Here is a 19739-nt window from a genome sequence, read left to right as displayed (position 1 = left end):
CTCATTTTATGTTCAGGATAAGCAATGAAGGTAAGATTTTCAGAAAAATGTTTTTTTTTTTCCCTCCAATTTGAGGAAATGTGTTGGGTGAGATGGAGCCTCCGCATTTTCTTTGAACTTTTTCTGTCTTACTTAAAAAAAATCTTTGTGTAGCTCTACCCGGTACTCGCCTGCACTTTGCAGGAAGTGAGATCCCTGGGAACTATGCGACAAAGAGCAGCCTTACTCTTTAACCTCCAGTTCCCAGAGCAGTAGGAAGTAAATAAAAAAGACTGCTTTAAGAAGCATCGTGCTGCACTCTAGGCTGAAGCAGCGGTGCCTATGCAGAGTTGGATGCTGTGGGCTTGGAAGAGAGAACTCCTGGCAAACTTCAGCCGTGTCCTTCTCCTTCCCTCCATTCCTCAGGGCATCATACTTCTCGTCCTCTTCAAATAATTTTCTTCTTCCTAATAGGTGATATAAAGGATAGTGTCATTACAAAAAAAAATTAGAAATCTAAGGAGACAAAATATGCTGTATCGTTTGTTTTTTTTTTCCCCCACTGGTCAACGTCCTGCAATACTGAATTCCTAATACAAGAGGGTGCTGTACTAACACATCCTGCTTAACAAAAAATTCTCTCAGCTTCAGAGGAAACTTGCCAGAAAGTCGCCCTGATAAGAACAATTGAATTACCCCTTGTGACTGTATCTGGACAGAAAGATAAGGAAATGAATCAGCTGAGTGCATCCAGCAGTGAAGCTACTTTCCAGTAGATTTTAGAGAGGTCCATAAACAAATGCAACCAAAGTCTCACTTGTGCTGTCTAGTCACCGTATACTTAACAATATGCTACAGAAACAGTTTACTCCAGAGATCAGAAGGGATAACAACAAAGGAGGAAGGCAGATGTGATGAGGATGGAAGCATGAAGCGAGAAAACAGTTTTTCTACCAATGGTTTGTGTCTTGATTTCTGGTGTTCAGGCCTGATCCAATCTTTGTGTGAAAGAAGTGGTTGAGAGCACAGTGTAAGATAGGTTAAAACATCTTGATGTACTTCAGAGACTGATTTTCTGTGGCAGAAGTTCTGAGAAATCCTAAAGGGAAGTGTGGTGGAATGACCTATGGCCAAAAATGCTTACAGTATAAAAGCTTTTATTCCTTTAAAACAAGTAAGATAATCCATATCAGAGGGATTTTTGGAGATTTCCTGGAATATAATTACACACATTTAATAAAATAATAAAACTATATAATAAAAAAATAAAAAAATAATAAAATAATAAAAACATAACATCTTTTTAAAGATTCTTCCTGTGTCCTTTTAAGAGATTTCTGTTGCATTGTGCAGCAGAGCTGGATTTCCCTCTCAAGTCCTCATGGATCTGAGAATGTTCTGAAACAAAATGCATAAAGAACTGCAGCTAACACAGTCGAATTGGAGATGTGTTTCATTACTACTGGCAAGCTGGGGGGAAGAAACCAAAGACAGACATGTGAATGTGCCCATCAGCACTCCCTTCCTGGTGCTGGGAGCAGCTGAGGTTTGGGATCAGATCTCTGAGCAATGAGTGACTGCAGGAAAGCACAGTGGTGATAATATTGCAGCTGTTTTATGTGAGATATTAAGTTTTCCTTTCCCAGAAAGTTATTTGGTCATTAAGTTGGAGTGACTTAAATACATGGTTTCTTTTTCTGAAATAATTACCACGTTGTATTTTACTCCCAATTAAGAATTAAATTACAGCTAAAAAAAGGTCCTCTGCCTGCGGTGTAATGGAGAGAAAACAGGTTAGTGAGAAAAACAGCACTAAACAAGAAACTCTGCCACTGTAATAGCAGGAGTTGTGCTGACAGGGGCAATGGTTCTGCGCAGGCTACAGGAAAATGCTGGAGTGGGAAAAGACAGACAAAGCTGGTTTCACATGACACAGAAACCTGATTCCAGATGCTTCTCATCAGCTTGTAACTGTGAGAAAATTTCCCATGGTTTGCCATCAGTTCGCCCCATTACAAGAACAGAATTCCTATTGCTGCCCAGAAACACAGCCCCACCAGCAGCCTACTTGCCCAGTTTGGACTGTTGTCTTCATTCACTGCATGTCTCTGTTTTAATCAAACCTTTTACTGGACCTTGCCCACAACCAACATCTTTTGTTGTCTCCTAACTTTGCCCATGGGAAGCGTCTCCCAGGAAGATGAACTGTGTTGAATTGATGTCATTCTGCTTTGTCTGCGGTGAAGGGCTGTGCTGTGTCAATATTCACAAGCAGTGCTCCTCACTGGTTCAAAGGGAAGCCTTGTGATCACACAGTGAGCTTTGTGCGACGAGTTGTGGGTGGTGGTAAGAAAACAGGCCAATCTACCTGATTCCCAGCCATGCTCTCACACAATTAGTCTGCATTCCTGTCTACCAAACAGCATGTGTAGCTCCTGGCCTGCAATATATTTAACATATAAAACTAAGTTTCTTTGAATGTGTTTGCCAGCTGAGCTGTAACTAGCATACACTAAAGCTGTAGGCCAGATATGAAGTATCAGTGGTACCATAAAGCAGTCAGGTTTTGAAGCTGAAGCTGAATGCTGGTGGAGAGTTTGCTGCCTTTTCTGCCCCTGTGGTACCAGATATCCCGTGCACTCAAACAAGAGATGTCCAGTTCAGCACTTGTGACAGCCTGCTCAATCTTAGCAGAAATCAAAGAACACACTATTTTGTCCAGCTGATTCTGAGCATGTATATATTTCCTTTTCCATAAAGAATGAGTGGAGCACATAATAAAAGGTATTACCTTCTAATTTGCACTGTAATGTTTAAGACTGCCTGACACTGTGCTGATGAAACACAGACCACACAAGAACATCCAGGTTGGCAGCAAAACAGTTGATGTGTTCTCAAAAACTATTTAGAATTGATCTGCTTTTCCTGCACGTCTACTTAATTTTTAATAGTTATCTCTTCGGTGCAAAGGGTTTATCAGGAAGGGCTTGACCTCCTGTTTCTCATCATTCTAGAACATAGCAAATAATGCAATGAAGCCTGTTTTGGACCACTAAAGGGATTGTTCCTGGATGAATGTTTATGAGGTTATCTTTGGATTTCATCTGCTTTGTTCTAGAAAAAGAAGTGTGCTACTAGAGAACACCTTACAGGCAGGAATGAATTTCTTTAGGAAGGGGTGATGATACTCGAGGGCAAATGAAGTTAATATTGAGGAAGAACTTCCTGACTGTGAGGGTGTCAGAGCAGTGGGTCAGGCTGCTCAGAGTGGGTGTGGAGTCTCCTTCTGTGGTGATATTCAAAGCTTGCCTGGACACTCTCCTGGGCAACACACTACAGGGAACCTGCTTTAGCAGGGATGTGGACTAGGTGGTCTTCAGAGCTCTCTTTCAACCCCTATTGGTCTGTGATTCTCTGATCTCACTGGTGAAAAATGTTTATTATGGGATGTTTTATACAGTAAAATGAGAAGTTGGTAGCTAATTAGTGCCAACTATCAATTGCATACAAACCAGTTGTTTCCTATATTCATGAAGAGCTGTTCAGCATTAAAAATCAGAATGCATTTGTGAGTATGTAATTATATAGAGCATATCAAATTATGTACATCATACGGTCAGATGAGCAGAGATTTTGCGGAATTACTTGTTCAGAATAATTTGGCAGATGGTTTGCATACTGTTGGGAACCATATCAGTTACTTTGATAATAACTGCTTGAATTTCATTATACTGACTTATTAGTTTATCATTTCCTTCAAATCATTCAATATAGATTCTGGCCTCCAGCCTTCCAAAATTGCTGCATGAGCCCATACGTATATTCACAGCATTCAAGTATTGACAAATAAATGTGTAAAAATGCATACTTGGACTGTACACAGAATTTTCACCTCACCTCTCTTTGATTTTCATCTTTGCTCCAGAGGAACAAGTTTACTGCGCATACTCTGAAATAAAGGGATTTTAATGTTGCTTGACTAGAATGAAAACCATCCCTCAGGTGAGGGAAAGTTGTAAAGTGGAGCTTGTTTGTGAAGTACCTTCTTCCTTTTGGGCTTCCACTCAGATGCTCTCTGCCACCGGGGAACATGCCATGAGCAGGGCCCAGAATGGAGAGAGGTGGAGGCACATCAGGAATCCTGGAGATATCTACATTTCTATTGGAAGTTAAGTGATTATTTCAGTAAGCAGTAACTTTTCATCCTCAAAGGAAAGAAAAAGCTCACCTTATTTAATGAAAAAGCATTCAGTTAGTCCTGTTCTGCCTGTTACTGCAGCTGTGATTTCTGCTTTCAGGGAGTACATTTTTACCAGTATATAATATTCTTGACAACTATGTAATCTGCATTTTATTAGTAGTACTACTCCTTGAACCCAAAGAAAATTGAAAAAGAGCAATTTGCACCATTTCAAATGCAAAGATTTTATCAGGTTAATTGGTCAGTTTAAGATGAAGCTGAGTAACTAAGCTTTGCAGACTGCTCTGTAGAATTAGAGCTGGGGAAGGAAAGCTGAGGCACTGATTGTAAAACTTTATCATGCCAAGAAAAGTGGCAAAACTCAGTGGACTTACAGATGATTAGGACAGTGATAGGACAAGGAGGAATGGTTTTATATTGAGACAGGGGAGGTTTAGGTTGGATACTAGGAGGAAATTTTTCACTCAGAGGGTGGTGACGCACTGGAACAGGTTGCCCAAGGAGGTTGTGGATGCCCCATCCCTGGAGGCATTCAAGGCCAGGCTGGATGTGGCTCTGGGCAGCCTGGTTTGGTGGTTGGTGACCCTGCACATAGCAGGGGGGTTGAAACTACGTGATCTTTGTGGTCCTTTTCAACCCAGGCCATTCTATGATTCTATGATGAATGGCTGCTTGCCACAGAAATATCAGACTTCTTAATTTTTTCTGACTGCCTTCTTAGCTTAAATCTAGATTAAGTCAAATTCCTCACTGAAGTCTTTTGTAACTAAAAGGTTTTTAAGTGTTTGTGGTCTCTAAGAAGAAAAACAGCCATGCATGTTAAGATGCCTCTTTCATTCAACTGTATACAATTTGCAGAAAGTGCAATGATTTCATTTATTCAGCAGTAACAAAAGATAAAGAATGCTTGTTTATGCATAGCACTGTCTTAGTGTGTACTTGTGATTCTGGCTCTCCAGAATATACAATTTTTATGTAGGTAATGTTTAGTGAAAAAGGAAAAATAAATGTCAAACCAACACCCACTGTAAGTTAAAATTACATATACATATATATATATATATATATAATGTATACGTTATATACATATGATGATGTGACAAGATCACCACATCACATGTTAGATGTGTCCTTATTAGGCAAATAGCAAACTTACTTTCTCACTTTTTTTTTTTTCAAAAGGCTACAAATATGCATTTGAAATGACATTAACACTACAGATACAGAAAGACACTGAACTCTGAAAAAAAACAGAAGCGTTGTCCATTTTCCCCCTGTTATTTGCATTCATTTTTTATGGCAGAAAAATAAAAACAAGTGCAGAATATATGCGGGAGAGTAAAGGACCCTGAAGGCATTCGTATAAACCCATCCCCTCACTGTTCATTGCACTGAGAAGCAAGAGGAAAGATGAGATTCCTCCATGAAAGCAAAACAAGAGGCAGAAACATAATCTCATTTGTTCTCAACGAGCAGGCAAACCTCTTGCACCTTTCCTCACTGCTGGAATCACTTAGCTACTGAACAATATGTTTGGACCTCTTGGTGAGATGATCCTTGGCTAGAAAGTCGTGAAGAAGCCACTCTCCAAGTAGATGAAGAAAAGAGGATAATGGGGCACGCACTATGCCAGTTCAAGGCACTGTTTTGGAAGAATTGGCTTTGCCGTGTGAGGCAACCGGTGAGTTTTTGGAAATGATAAAATAGAATAATTATTTCAAATCTTATTTTGCTAGGAAGAGTATATTCTGAGTTCTCTGTTGGAAACAGCGTATCTATCAGTCTGTCTTGATTTTCCCTTTTCACTGCACACTGTTAAAGGATCGGCTGACTGCTAGTGGTTCTTGTTTTGCTTTTTGTCTCTTCATTGTTGAAAATGCAAATGTAGAACAGTGTGATTTAATTCTAAAATGGCTGAAGTCAGTATTGCTTCACAGTTAGAAACTAAGATAGGAAATCTCATAAAAGTGTTTGAAAAGCCACAGATTATCTTTTAATTATCATTCAATACTACCAGTGCCTGTAGAAGTAACAAGGATTAAAATCATTTACATTAGAAGTAAACATTAGTGATATGAGTGATCGGTGTAATGCAAGTGAAATTAGTATTAAGATTTTAATTGTTTTATAAGATAGAAAGGAGAGAATTCTGTCAAGTGAAATAACATTTTTGCAGGAAAAAGGTGTCACTACAGTTAATATTTTCTCATTGATTTCCCTTGTCTGTGTCAATGTAGGGATTTGCATTGAGGCATGATGGCTACTTCAGATTCAATTACTTCAATTAAATAAAGATACAGCTTTTCATTTCAGAAATATTTTACTTAATAAAGTTGTAAAATATTATTGATACATGTTTGGGAGGGATACTGTTGGCTATCTTCTTCATTGTTCCCAGTTCTTCATACTTCAGCCTGTGTGTCTTAAATGGCTTAATACCTCCTGCTGTCCTCCATGCTGATCATCTTCTCATCCTGCTCCTCCTCATATATTTTTTGAAGGAAAAAGTCTTAATTCTTTTAAGTTTCAAGCTTCTCTTACTGGTTCGTTTCCTGAATAAAGAACTTAGGGAGATGCAAAATTCCCCATACCAGGAATTATAATGAATGACCCAAATAAAACTTAATTCTGCATGTCCAGAGCCAGGAACTGCCCTGAGAAATTTCTGAAAACCTCCCTATATGCTAATGTGTGAAAGCCGAGCCATGAATGTGCCCTGTTTACACTTATTCAAGAGTATTCGAGGTGGATCACAAAGGACAGATTTTTAGCTTCTAAACTACATATTTTGGAAGCTCAGGAGATACATACTACCAGCAGTTGTATTATTATTGTTATAACTATATTAAGTCTTCAGCCAAGAAGGGCATGGAGCTGTTGGAGTGAGTCCAGATGAAAGCTATGAGGATGATCAGAGGTTGGAACACCTCTCCTGTGAAGAAAGAGTTGGGGTCATTCTGGAGAAGGATCCAGGTAGACCTCCTTACAGCATTTCAGTACCTAAGGGGGCCTAGAAGAAAGCTGGAGTGGGACTCCTTCTAAGGGAGTGTAGTGACAGGACAAGAGACAACAGTTTTAAACTAAAAGAAGGGTTATTCAGGCTAGATGTTAAAAGGAAATTCTTTACTCAGAAGGCGGTGAGGAACATGTTGCTCAGAGAAGCTATAGGTTCCCCATCCCTTGAGGGGCTCAATACCAGTTTGGATGGGGCCCTGGGCAGCCTGAGCTGGTGGGTAGCAGCCCAAGCAGGTGAGTAGTAGCCCTGCCTATAGCAGGGGGCTGGAACTGAATAATTTGTAAGGTCCCTTCCAGCCCATACCATTCTATGGTTCACAATTCCTCATAGCTGCTACTGTTTATAGAAAGATGAGTGAAAGCAAAGAAAGATGACTAAAGCAAAACAAACAAACAAACAAAAAACCACAACCCTCTGCCCTATGTAAAGGATATTATAAATTCCTAGATGCTCAAAAAGTTCTTAATCACACACACAGGAATCAAGGATACTAAGAGCACGGATGGGTCTTAATCAGCCCAATCAGCCTCACCTGGGCCTCCACCCACTCAGCCAGCCAAGTTCTGTCTTTCAGAGTTGCCCAGAAATGTAAAAGCACCTGGCCTGGTGTTCTTTCATTTGATCCTATTTGATTTTGAGTGGGTTTAGCAGGCTTTTTCCACAGGCCTGACTTCACTTCTGTCTTTTGTTCTTACATTATTCTCAGCTGTCTTTGTAACGCACCTCAGGTTAGAAATTGCTTTCTCAGTAAAATTTTGATCAACAAAACTATGTTTTGAAGTAAAAATCCTCAATAATTTTCAGAGAAGCTAAAAGCTTCTTTTAGTATCTCCAGTGGGAGATATTTGTCTTTTCCACTGCATTCTTGTTACCAAAGTTGGACTTCACAATTCCCTAACTCTCTTATTTTCTCTACTTTCACTGCCCTCACAGCAGTGATTTCTTTTTGAAGTTTTGCCAAAGACCAGGTTTTGTCTTTTTTTCTTTTTCAGCTGGAAACTGCGGCACGTGTGGAGGATTCATGGAATCCTTCTGGGGAGGGCTGCATCTTCTCCCTGGAGGTGCAAGCAGGTGCAGTGCACCTGGAGGCAGAAACAGATGCTTTTTGCTCATATGAAATGTGCTTGATTTCTATACATCTCATACTGCACCAGCTTGGGTGTGTTTCCATTGTGGCCCTGGAAATGGGAAGGTGGGAAAACATGAGGTGGCTGTGGTTAGCCTGAGACCTGCTAATTAGCCTCAGAGCACCTCATTGCTGGGGTGATGAAGGCAGTTTTTAAAGAGTGGTAACTGCAGTTGAAAGTAAGGATGCAGTGCCTCAGTTGAGGAGGCTGAGGGAATGTGCCAGTCACGGTTCAGGACAGTAGGCAACCAGGAAGCATCAAGATACAGCGCAATACTGGATTCTCAAGAGGATCAGCCATAGGAAAGCTGTAATTGTGTTGCACTGGGCTTATTTTGTATTGATCAGAGAGCATTACACAAGAACATTATCAGCAGAAGAGCTGAAAATTACATTTGTACTCTAAAAGCGGCACATTTGATAAAGTCATAAGGATTTTGAAATAAACTCTAAACTGTTATTTTGTTGTTATTTTCTTTTGTTGTAAGCAGTTGTAGGTGTTTTTTTTTTAATTTTATTTTATTTAAGAGATATTCAAACTTAAGTAATTTGCTACCAATTTTTTTTTCTGTAACGCTGAGATTGTTTTCATTTCCCTTTTCAGGTCTTGTCCCTCTCTGAAATACTTTGGCCATGCATGCTCTTCCTGATTTTGGCTGCAGTCCGCGTCCAAGAGCCCCCCAAATACAAGGAAAACTGTATGTTTTGTTTCACTCGTGTTCTTTTTTTCTTTGGACTCTCCTTTAAGAAGCATTCAGGAAATATTTAAGATAAACCGGGGGGGATGACTTACATGTAGTGAAGTCAAGGGATAGAAACCTAGGGTGTGATTCAGTCTTACCCAGCTGTAGCCCTGAGCAAGTCATTTTTAGAAAGGATAAAAAATAGAGTTTTAGGTACCATCTGTCAGACTAGTTTTAGATATTTACTCCTAAGTTTGATACAATGGTTGCCTAAGAAGGTTATGTTGAGGAAAACAGAATGATCTTTCAATGATGCTTTTAATTTTAGCTATTTTAGATTGAGAAATTAAGTTAAATAGGAACCCTATAGCTCTCTCTCCTCTTGCAAAATAAAAAGTATTATTTTGGGGCTTAAATTCTTCAGAATATGAAGAAAGTTCATTTTAGTCAGTCTTGAATCTAAATGTAAAAAATGTAACAGCACTAGTTTCTTCATCTCATGCCAGTGTCAAAGAAAATAGGAAATGGTATTTACTGAGGAACTACATATTCTGATCTGGCTTGCAAGTCATTTTGGTCTTACAGGTTAGCAAGGTTTTGGTGAAGCAATGGCATTACTGCCACAAGAGTGAACTCTTCAGAAAGTGCTCTCTCACTTTATCTTGTCATAGTCTGATGTGGGAATTATCTGTTTTCTCTGGTGAATTAGTTGTGCTTAGATGGAACACTTGATACTAATACAACATCATTGCTCACAGGTGACAGAGCAGTTTTCTAGAAGGGTGAGTAACATTGTTGTACAAGTTTTATAACTGCAGCATTGCTGATATTAATTGTGTTGCTGCTTGATTTTAGGTTATTTAGAAGCTCGGGATTTGCCAAGTCGGGGCCTTTATCCTTTTGTGCGGAGTCTTTTCTGTAATGTTGGCTCAAGGTGCAGGAATACCAGTTACTCAAAGCAGAAAAATAACCGCTTACAGTAAGTTGTACAAGTTTATACAGCGCTATAAGTGTCACGGTTTGTCTTTTATTACAGCAAATATTTTGGTCTAGTTGAAAGGAAGAACAAGAATTTTGTAACTACATGAAGTTCCTTTTAGTATTATAATGAATTCAGAAGACATAGAGACTTAATAGAGCCTGTTCCAGTTTTCAGTGCCCTTCACGGACATTTCATACTGTTCTCAGACACTAAAAGCTCTTTTAGGGAAAGTTTGGAGAATTTTTTGCTATTCTTGCACTTCAACGAGAGCATACTTCTACACCTCACTGAAAGACTACTGTTCTGCAAAGGTGAGTGTGGCTTTACGGGAAACTATTGATCATAGCCTGAACCTCTGATTAACCACCTGAGGCAAGCGATGAGTCAGTGGTGGGAGCACAGGTAAAGGTAATTCAGCTGTGCTCCCAGAAGGGGTGGAGCTCGGCTCCACCTCTCCTACATCCCATTTAACGGCTGACCACCCCTAAGGTAGCAGTTCTTTCTAGAGATTGCTCCTCTGTGGAGTTCTTGTAGCAAGTACCCACCTTAACTGAAAGCCTCAGCACTGCTGAGTCTTTTCATAGATACCCTCTGGCTATCCATTTACTCTGTAATTACAACTATACAGTGGCCAACAGGAAATGTACCATACATGAATTTATACTTTGAGATCATATATGGTGGGAAGTGTAAATGGATAAAAACAAAACAAAGGTAGCTCTTAAGTAAGATTTACAAAGAGTCAAAAAGGAGTAGCAGAACCTCTAAATAGAGGCATGTGAAAAGTTTTACTGTAGGAAGGCCTACATATTTTTTTTCTTGATACTGTCATGAAATTACCATTGTCCAGCAATGGTTCTGCACTTGGACCACTAGTGAGTTACATGTTATCATGGGCTTTCCAGGGCCAGCATGTGCCCAGTCTTTTATCAGTCCATACCTGTACTCCAGTACTGTGAATCCTGAGTCTCCACTTCCTGAGGACTTTGAAGAAGGCCTCTTTACTGAGGTCATGTTGATCTGTGCTGATTTCCTGTGTTAGTCATAAATATATTATTATGCTTTGAATGATCATATTTAAAGTCTATGGATCTAAAACGATAGATGTGTGAGTGTAAAATGAAAAACCTTAACCATTTACCCAGAAAAAAGCAAAACTGTAGACATGTTTCAGGTTTAGACAAAGAGAAGGTAACAAGCCTCTATGCTGTGGTCTTGTGACCTCTGTGTTGCTTGCAGTACTAATTTCATATTATTGGGCTACAGTGTTAAAATAGCTCCTAGTCTTTAAAAAAAATATATTTACTAAATGGATATGTTTTGTTTTTTGTTTTTTGTTTTTGTTTTTTTTTTTTTTTGCATCACCACTCCAGTTGCTATTTTAAGCGTGTCAAGCCTAAGAAGCAATGGATTGTATTGACTGCCTTGCTTGATTATTTACTTTGACTGAACCGCCCAAATTATATTTCAGCTCAAAAGAAAATCAGGAAGGAACTTCCTGGAGGCAGTCTTAGACCTACTTAAGAACGAGGGAAATTATTCAGTTGCTTTTTATTTTTATTATTTTTTTTTAATTGAAAAATATAGTGCTTCTATATATGCATGCTTGTATCCTCAGAAGGCTACTCTAAATATCATAATGTTGGAAAAGGATAAAAGCTAACATGAGGTTCATCCTGAGGTCAGTCTATTCCAGCTGATCTATCAGCATAAATTAAATCAGCCTAAATGTTGCTCTGGCTTATGCTGTCTGCCAAAGGCCCTAGGAATTCTGGTTGTCAGCTTGATCAGCCAAATACCACTGAACTCTACAATGTCCCTGTGTTGACTAGAGAGAAGGGATGGTGTAGAAATAGCAGTATCAGATATCTTCCCTTTGAGGATTTATGTCAAGCCATAGCAGGTTCTTTGTAGCCCTTTTAAGGGATACTTTTCATAAACAATGTTGTATTTTATCTATAAATTGGACCATATCGTTTGTATGGATATGTGTCATTTCTTTTCACAGTGTGTACCACATTGACAGTTTAAGATATAGCTGTTCTTTGGAAAAAAATAAAAATAAAAATCTTTTGTCTTTTATTGGAACCTCCATTATGAAAACCATAAAGCACCCAAATAGCTGTCCAGGCTATCAGGCTCCATCAACAGCAGATGAGTCGAGTGGAAGATATGATTAACTTAGTAAGTTTTCAGCAGTATAATTCACTTAATATTCTTCGTAGAGTCTCATATGGTGCTGTGTTGTTTTTTCTTCTTTTTAAATTTGGAAATAGTGGTGATAAGGTGTTGTTGTTGTTGCAGAGCAGTGCTTGCACACAATCAAGGTCTTTTCTGTTCCTTGTGCTACCCTGCCAATTGGAGGCTTGAGGGGCACAAGAAAGTGGGGAGGAACACAGACAGGACAGCTAACCCAAACTGGTCAAACATTTTGTTCCTTACTCATTTCTTCAGTCACTCCAAAAGGTTCTGGCTTGTAGCTATTTGGTGTGATTCCCTAGTTTATCAAACATAGCAGTAGCTCAGATCTCCTTAGCATTCTAAGTATACGTAGGAGCTCCCAAAGCGATATTTTTTCCCTTCTATTTCCCACGTTCTCCACACTCCAACCTATCTTTCTGGAGCACAGAGTAAAACTGAGAGCATGCAAATAATGTAAAAACCATCCATCACAGTGTCCTTCTGTAGCCTTACACTCCCATGTGCATGTAGATATGTATTATATTCCTGATGCTTTTAATTCCATTGCAGATATTGCAGAATGAATTGCCAGGTCAAATTTCAACTCAGACTCCTAGAGCTATGATTGTTAGACTTTTTGATGCCACAAAATAAATTAAGCTTAGGTTTTCCTGTACTTGGAATACTTAAGATGATTTAAAAACTAAGACTTAGGAGTGTTATTTCTAAGAAAGTTGATGTATTTATTCAAATTCACAGAATTAAATAAATGTAGGGGTTGGAAGGGACTTCTGGAGATCATCAATTCCAACCCCCTTGCATACAGTGTTTAAACAGTTGCAGTTGGTAGTATCAACATCAAGAGCCGATAGTATTTGCTAAACTTGCAAAACCTTGAAACTAAATCTAATGTGGCCCAGGGGTAGACTTGATTCTGATATTGGTGTGAAAGACTGAGCTATCATCTTACAGCTCTGTGTGCTGTAACCACATTTTGCTTGTGCCATATCATAGACTTTCTCTGGATGACACATATGAGAAAAGCAGGGAGGTTGCATAGGGAGTGCATGGAATCAAGCATCAAGTCAAAGGGAAAAGTGGGTGGGAGATTTGTAAGAAGTTAATAGCCAACTCTGGGCATCATCTATGCTGAAATAGGCACGTGGTAAGCAAAGTCAAGTGAGTCAAAGTCATGTGGAAAGTTATTTTCTGTTTTCCACATGCTGCTTTGGACACAGCGGTACAAGATGCTGGGATGTTGGTGGGATTATAGCTTAAGACTGGAACAAGTGTAGATGTCATGTCTGCTGTGTCAGGGCCTCAAGAGCTCTGAGAAGCCTGTAGATGGCTTGGAGCCTGGTGCCTGTTTCTGCCTCATTCTTTCAGGTGGTCTCCTTGGGCCTGTGGTGTATCTTTTTCTTTTTATCCTACTGTGTTGGTGTTGTCAATAGAGCAAGTCACCCACTTCAGTCTCTTGTTGGCAGCTTGGACCATGGGAGGTGGCCCCCTGTCAGCAAGGGCACTGCCTGTACTGGTGTTACGTTGGGCCCTTGCTCAGCCTCTCTTGTGTTTCTGCCTTTCTTGTTACTGGTTTTATTGATACCTGGGCCTCTGCGGTTCTGTAATGGTGGTGTATCAAAAGAGCTCCTGCTTGTAGGTTATTAAAGACTCAGAGAGGAAAGGAATTATAAAGACTTTTCATTTCACAGATAATTCAGAGCGATGCTTTTTTGGTTCTTTATATTTTTGTGGTCCATTGCATTTTGGTAAGGCTGTAATGCTGCACAGCATGAGAAAAATCCCATCTTTATGTGTCATGCAGTAAGCTCTTGTCCATTATGCACATTGGTATTGATAGCAATGTCTTGCCTCTAGGCCATCCTGAGATCATGCAGAATGGGAGCCAACACAGCTGAAGCTTTGCTATTTTAGAGGGATTTTTAATGCAGGGGCAATGGTCAGTTAGAGATAAGAGTCTGCTGAGGAGAAAATAACTGAGCTAAATGGCATTGCATGTCACAGCTGAGATCTCAGATGAGCCCTGAAATGTTCTTATTGTCATTCTGAGTAACTGTGTAATCTGGACAAAATTAGTGTTTCTTTGTCATGCTTTTAGGTCATGCCAGTTACTTACAGAGGCTCAATGATACAAAGGCTTTTTACAGTGTTTAAATGTGGGCAAAATTATAATAAATACAGAATGTATTTGTTTTGTTCAAGCAAGTATTTCTGAAAAGTCACAAATAAGAGAAGAGTGAGAATGAAATGACATGTATACCTCCTGATTCCCCAGATCTAACTATTCATTTCCTCTCCTACAAATTTCCAGCTTCCTTCTTTTTGTCACTCCTTTTTCTCTTCGTTGTTCTGAGCAGCTGACGCTGTTAACTCAGGTGTAAAGAAATTTGATACCTTTCTTCTATCCCAGAAAACGTATGTTTGGATTTTAGTTTTTTATTTTTATGGCAAACATCTTCCTGCAATGTTGTCTACTGTGCATTGAATTTAGAAACTAGGCTAATCTCATAGTATAGTTATTAGGAGATAAATAGGTCCCCCTAATACTACATAAAAATAAAATACTTCAGAACTTTGCACAGATATTCAATGTGTAGAACTGCTGTGGCATGTTTTAAAGGATTGAGTCTGATAACTATTACTATGCCTGTTGCTATTTCCCCTTCTAAAGAAGGTTGAGCTCAACTTTCTATGTCAGCTCCGAGAATGATGAGCCAGAGGAATGGCTATAGCAATGAGAACAAGAAGGGCAAAAGAAGCTGGCTATCATTCCTCCCTGGAAATCCCCTGTGAAGTTAATAGCTCAGAAACAGTTTGCCTAGACAACTGTTAGCATCCTGATGAGAGACTTGTGTTTTGGTGGAAAGGTGTTCATGAGTTTTTTCAGGTTACACTGCCTGCCTTCTCTGCTGTTACAGCTAGACCTTAACCCACTAAACTCGCTGCCAGTTTTTGCCAATGTGGAAAATTGAACGAGGGAATTGTGCTGGAACTAGTACTAGCTTTCAAAGGCTATAGTGAGAGTGCAGCTATTAATCACTCTAAACACTGCCATGTGAACCACAGAAATGTGATTTCTTTTAAAAAGAAAATAATGTGAGAAGTTGTTTTGTCTTTAATCCGTGAAAGTTTGAAGTTGGTGAAAGATTTTCATGAAATCTGCTTGGCTGGCAGCTAAGCTGGGATCAAAATAAGCTGCTCTGAAACAATAAAGAACTTGTTGGTAGTTCTAAGCTGAAATTTTCTCATCAACCCTTAATCTAAAGTTGCAGAAGACTCTGAACAAATGGGTGTCTGAACAAATAAGAATCAGAGAGAAAGGTGCTTCCTTCATCTGCTTGCTATTTGGTGGCTGTATTTTAGCAGAGCTTTTGAACTGTAGTGTATTAGGTGGTAGGCGGGGTCACGGGATGTGACAGGACAGGTCCCTCCTCCTTAGTTAATATTCATGATGGGCGGGATTAGCCCCGCCCACTTTCTAGCATGTTCTATACCAAAAGTTATATAAGGGTCTGTTTGTTTTAATAAAATGCCTTTTGCCACGCACTCCCTTGTTGTGTTGGCATCTGGTCCAGCCGCGGATACCCGGGCACGAACAGGACGCACGGCACCGTGTAACAGATCCAGACAGATATCAGATCTAGTTATGTGCATTGTTGTTACTTTATGACTTATAGTATCTAATTTGAATAATTGGGAGGAAAACAGTAATATAGATTCAACAAAGGATCACAGATGAAATAAAAATTATTCTAGTTAAGTAGTTCTGACAGTGCTTAATATTAATTCTTAACTATAACCTGATGGACAATCAAGTTACTTTGAGTTTTTAAAAGGACGCAAAGGCCATGTATATGTGAATGGTCTCAAGTTATCTGTCTCTTAGGGCTTTGGGTCCTTGGTAATTTCCTTCCTCTAGCAGAATGAAGCTCTTGATGCTCTGGCAGTGGGCTATGTACATTGCCTTCACAGTAACTCAGTTTAAAAATAACCCAAATTTTGTTATTTGGTTCCTTGAGTTTCAACACTGGATTTCACTTTCCATGACCAAGTACACAGCTTAAGTCAAGATTAGGATTCTGCCATGACTTCTTCTTTCATGCATTTTCTTTTCCAGTCTAGCTGGTAGTACCCTTAGGATTTCTGTGGCCTAATAGAGAATTGATAATAATTACAGAGGAACCATTTGTCTAACCAGGGTGCGTTCCTTTTGGCATGCTTGTTCATGAGACTTGCTGTAATGAAGTTCGGCTCTGTGATGTTCATGGTGATGTTTGCAGGAATCAAGTAGAAGAAATAAGACAAGATAAACTGAATCAACTGAATTAGTTTGCAAATTAATTGCAAATCTCTATCTCATGTGCCACATCTTTCTTTACCAACATGTAGCAATCATGCTGAAAACTAATAGTCATGTACAAGTCTGACAAGAAAGGAATGTAACTATTCAGATATATATTATAATATTTAAATAGTGCTTATGCAATAGGTAATTATTCTTCTGATGAAAATTAAATGTTTTTGCTACATGAATTCACCCTTACATCATTTGAACTTTCTCTAAGATAATTTAAGCTTCCTGGCAACATGTTAAAGGTAACTGTTCTATTGCTTAGGGTGCCTTGGGGTAGTCTAAGTAATGTCCTGTAGAGGCACGTAAAGAGATTGCTGAGCTTATTTCACAGTGGAAGAATTATTGTTCGACAACTGTTGTGTTACTGAACAGCCACTAGATGGTAGCATTGGAGAGGGTTTAGCTGTAAATTATAACAGGGAAAGCCAGTACTGACAATATTTTTGTAAGATTTTTTTTTTTGACATTTTGGTTAAGTTGTTGCATGTATTTGAAAAAACAAACAAACTTGCATACTATCTTTTGCATAAATGGTATAGGTTTTCTTAGCAGACACTTTCAAAATGTAAGTCGGTTTAAGTAAAAATATTTAGTCAGTGACACAATTCTTGTCACTGTAGAAAGGTACCTTGAGAAGCGCGTCACTTGGAATCAGTGCACAGGTGTTGGTGGTGTTGCTTTTTGTTAACATACTGTAATTGTTATCACAGCTCTTTTGTCTAGTAAATTGAAGGGAAGCACCAACTTTTGTCAGGGCCTCAAAAGAACTCTTATCCCTATTCTGTCTGATGATGTTGTCTTCCCTGTGCTGGACACTGGTGTTGGCTTAGATGCAATTTGAACATGTGAACCTCAGGGTACAGGCTGTGAAAGAATCATCATCACCTGGAATCTTGATACACAAGGGAACAAACCTGAGTGCATTTGGAAATGTTAATGACTTCATTGAATGGTTCCATCTGCTGTCAGATTTGTATTACTTGGGCAGGTGAGCTGCTTCAGCTCAGCAAATTGAGTGCCCTCTTTCCTGAGCTTTTGACCTGGTTATGCATCTTTCACGCTAATGAACTGAACAAAATAAAGAACATGTTAGTGTATAATAGCTCTGAAAACAAAACCAAAGAAAAGTGAGAATGTTGCTAGAAGGCAACATTGTTCTCAACTACTTGCTTCCAGGTAGTAATTCCCTATCCTGTCCTCTTGTTTCTCTATGGAAAAGTACTTCAGCTGTTGAAAGTGGTTCAGAGAGTTTCACAGGACCTGACGTAGCCCTCATGAAAGAGATACAAGAACTTGCAAAAGGATTTATTGAGACCACAGAAAAAACCTTGGCTTTAGAAAAACTGTGGGAAGAAAGCTCAAAGTTCTCAGGTAAGTTGTGATCTTTCTAGTAATGAATGACCCTTAGTTCAAGACTAATTTATTTGCCTAAAAGAGTGAGACTGGAAACACCATGCTCTGACTTCCCCCACTCTGCTCCCACTTGTACTGCTCAGTCTTGCTGTGTAGCAGGCAGCTGAGATTTGGAGCAGAACGATTGAGGTGAAGCAGTTGTTTTCGTACCTGGCTCTGTGGGGGCTAATACACTCATCTAGTAGTTGATGTGATGATTTTGTCTTACTGAAAAGTGAATGATAATGCGTTTGTTTCTGTGATAACTGTAAAAAATCTGGAAAGCATAGAAAATTGGTGGCTCACTTTCTACAGTATTACTTGTTTCACACCTGTTTTCTCCCTTAGAAGTAAACTTCATTTACTACTTGCTATTAGTTATAAAATGGGTCTTCTGAAGTTAATAATGCCTCTTTGTAAAGAGAAAATATCTGATTTTACAGGGCTTCATAACAGCACCGCTTTTCTTACTGTAAGTACTTTTATATGTTATTTCTAAATATTTCTCTTTTATAAAGCATCTTTATTGTAACAGTTAGAAATTTCTATCCTGTCAGGTTTTAGTAAACTACCTTTAAGAAAAAATGTTATATTGCTGAAGGAAAAAGTATCTTGGATGTTTCAGTTGTTTCTTGTGTACCGATTTAAACAACTCTAAGTTGTTAGCAACCAAAATCCACAGCTTTTGAGGGCTAGATATTTATTTGGAGCAATTTAAAACTCTGCCAAACTTTGAGTAGTTCTATAAAATCATATCTGAAAACATATTAGAAACAACTCTTAAAGTGTTCTCATTATTTAAAAACAAAACAACCCCCCAGCACCTCACCACCTTCAGAGTAAAAAGTTGCTTCCTTACATCTAATCCAGATCTCCCCTCTTTTGGTTTAAAGCCATTCCCCATGTTCTGTTACTATTAGACCGTGTAAAAAGTTGGTCCCACTCTTGCTTGTAAGTTCCCTTTGAATACTGGAAGGCTGCAATGAAGTCTCCCTGGAACCTTCTCCAAGCTAAGCCCAACTCCCTCAACCTTTCTTCATAGGAGAGGCATTTCAGCCCTCTGATCCTCATGGCCTTCATCTGGACCCTTTCTAACAGCTCCACATCCTTCATGTGCTGGGGGCCACAGGCTTTGGGCACAGTACTCCAGAAGGGGCCTCATAAGGGTAGAGCAGAGGGGGACAATCTGAAAGAAGCGTATCATTATTATCAGCTTGCATATGCAAGGATCTTTTAGTAGAATGTCTCTCACCTTTTCATTATCCAGAAGAGCTCTACTGAAACATTAAACTAGATAAGGGCTAGATAATGAACAGCTACGATAAATCCTGTGCTTTGCTTGGGCATCTGATAGTTTGTTCCTACAAAAGATGTGTTTTGTGTTCTTTTACCCCAGTTAGTTAATCTTTCAAAAGCTATTTTCACCAACCAGTATCTGACATCTATTCCAGCTCTGTGGGAGGAGCTGTGAGGAGAGGATGACATGTCCCTGGCAGGATGCTGCCCTTTATCCTTTGGCGTAAAGTTCATTGCCAGGATCAAGAGCTCTTTGTGTCTGAGATATAATAGGCAACCCTACTCTTTAGGAGAGTATAATGTGTCTCCTTGCACTTCTGAGCAGAAAGATTACTCACATTTTCTCCCAATTCCATTTACCACCAGAATAGACAAAGTCATGTGCAAGGTAACTCTTAGTTCAAAGTATCACCAAAATGATGTCATGAATTAATGAAGTTAGTGGGTACACTTCATACTTGAAAAAATACTTGAAATAATTTTAAGTTCAACAGGATTGGGGAAGTAGCAG

General features: G+C 39.1%; 1 protein-coding gene across 1 annotated transcript in view; it reads left to right on the top strand.

Annotated features, from left to right (window-relative positions):
- Positions 1–5486: 5486 nt before the first annotated feature.
- ABCA13 (ATP binding cassette subfamily A member 13) overlaps positions 5487–19739 on the top strand; it is a 164803-nt gene continuing 150550 nt past the window's right edge. Inside the window, exons 1-5 of the mRNA XM_032442584.1 lie at positions 5487–5861; positions 8927–9020; positions 9861–9984; positions 17760–17911; positions 18376–18404. Coding sequence (XP_032298475.1) covers positions 5793–5861; positions 8927–9020; positions 9861–9984; positions 17760–17911; positions 18376–18404 — 468 coding nt within the window. The 5' untranslated portion in view covers positions 5487–5792. The remainder of the gene's footprint in view (positions 5862–8926; positions 9021–9860; positions 9985–17759; positions 17912–18375; positions 18405–19739) is intronic.

Source organism: Coturnix japonica, chromosome 2 (genome assembly GCF_001577835.2).
Source record: "Coturnix japonica isolate 7356 chromosome 2, Coturnix japonica 2.1, whole genome shotgun sequence".
NCBI lineage: Eukaryota > Metazoa > Chordata > Aves > Galliformes > Phasianidae > Coturnix > Coturnix japonica.
The sequence above is the reverse complement of the archived record's forward strand: the minus strand, read 5'-3'. Positions and strand labels throughout refer to the sequence as shown.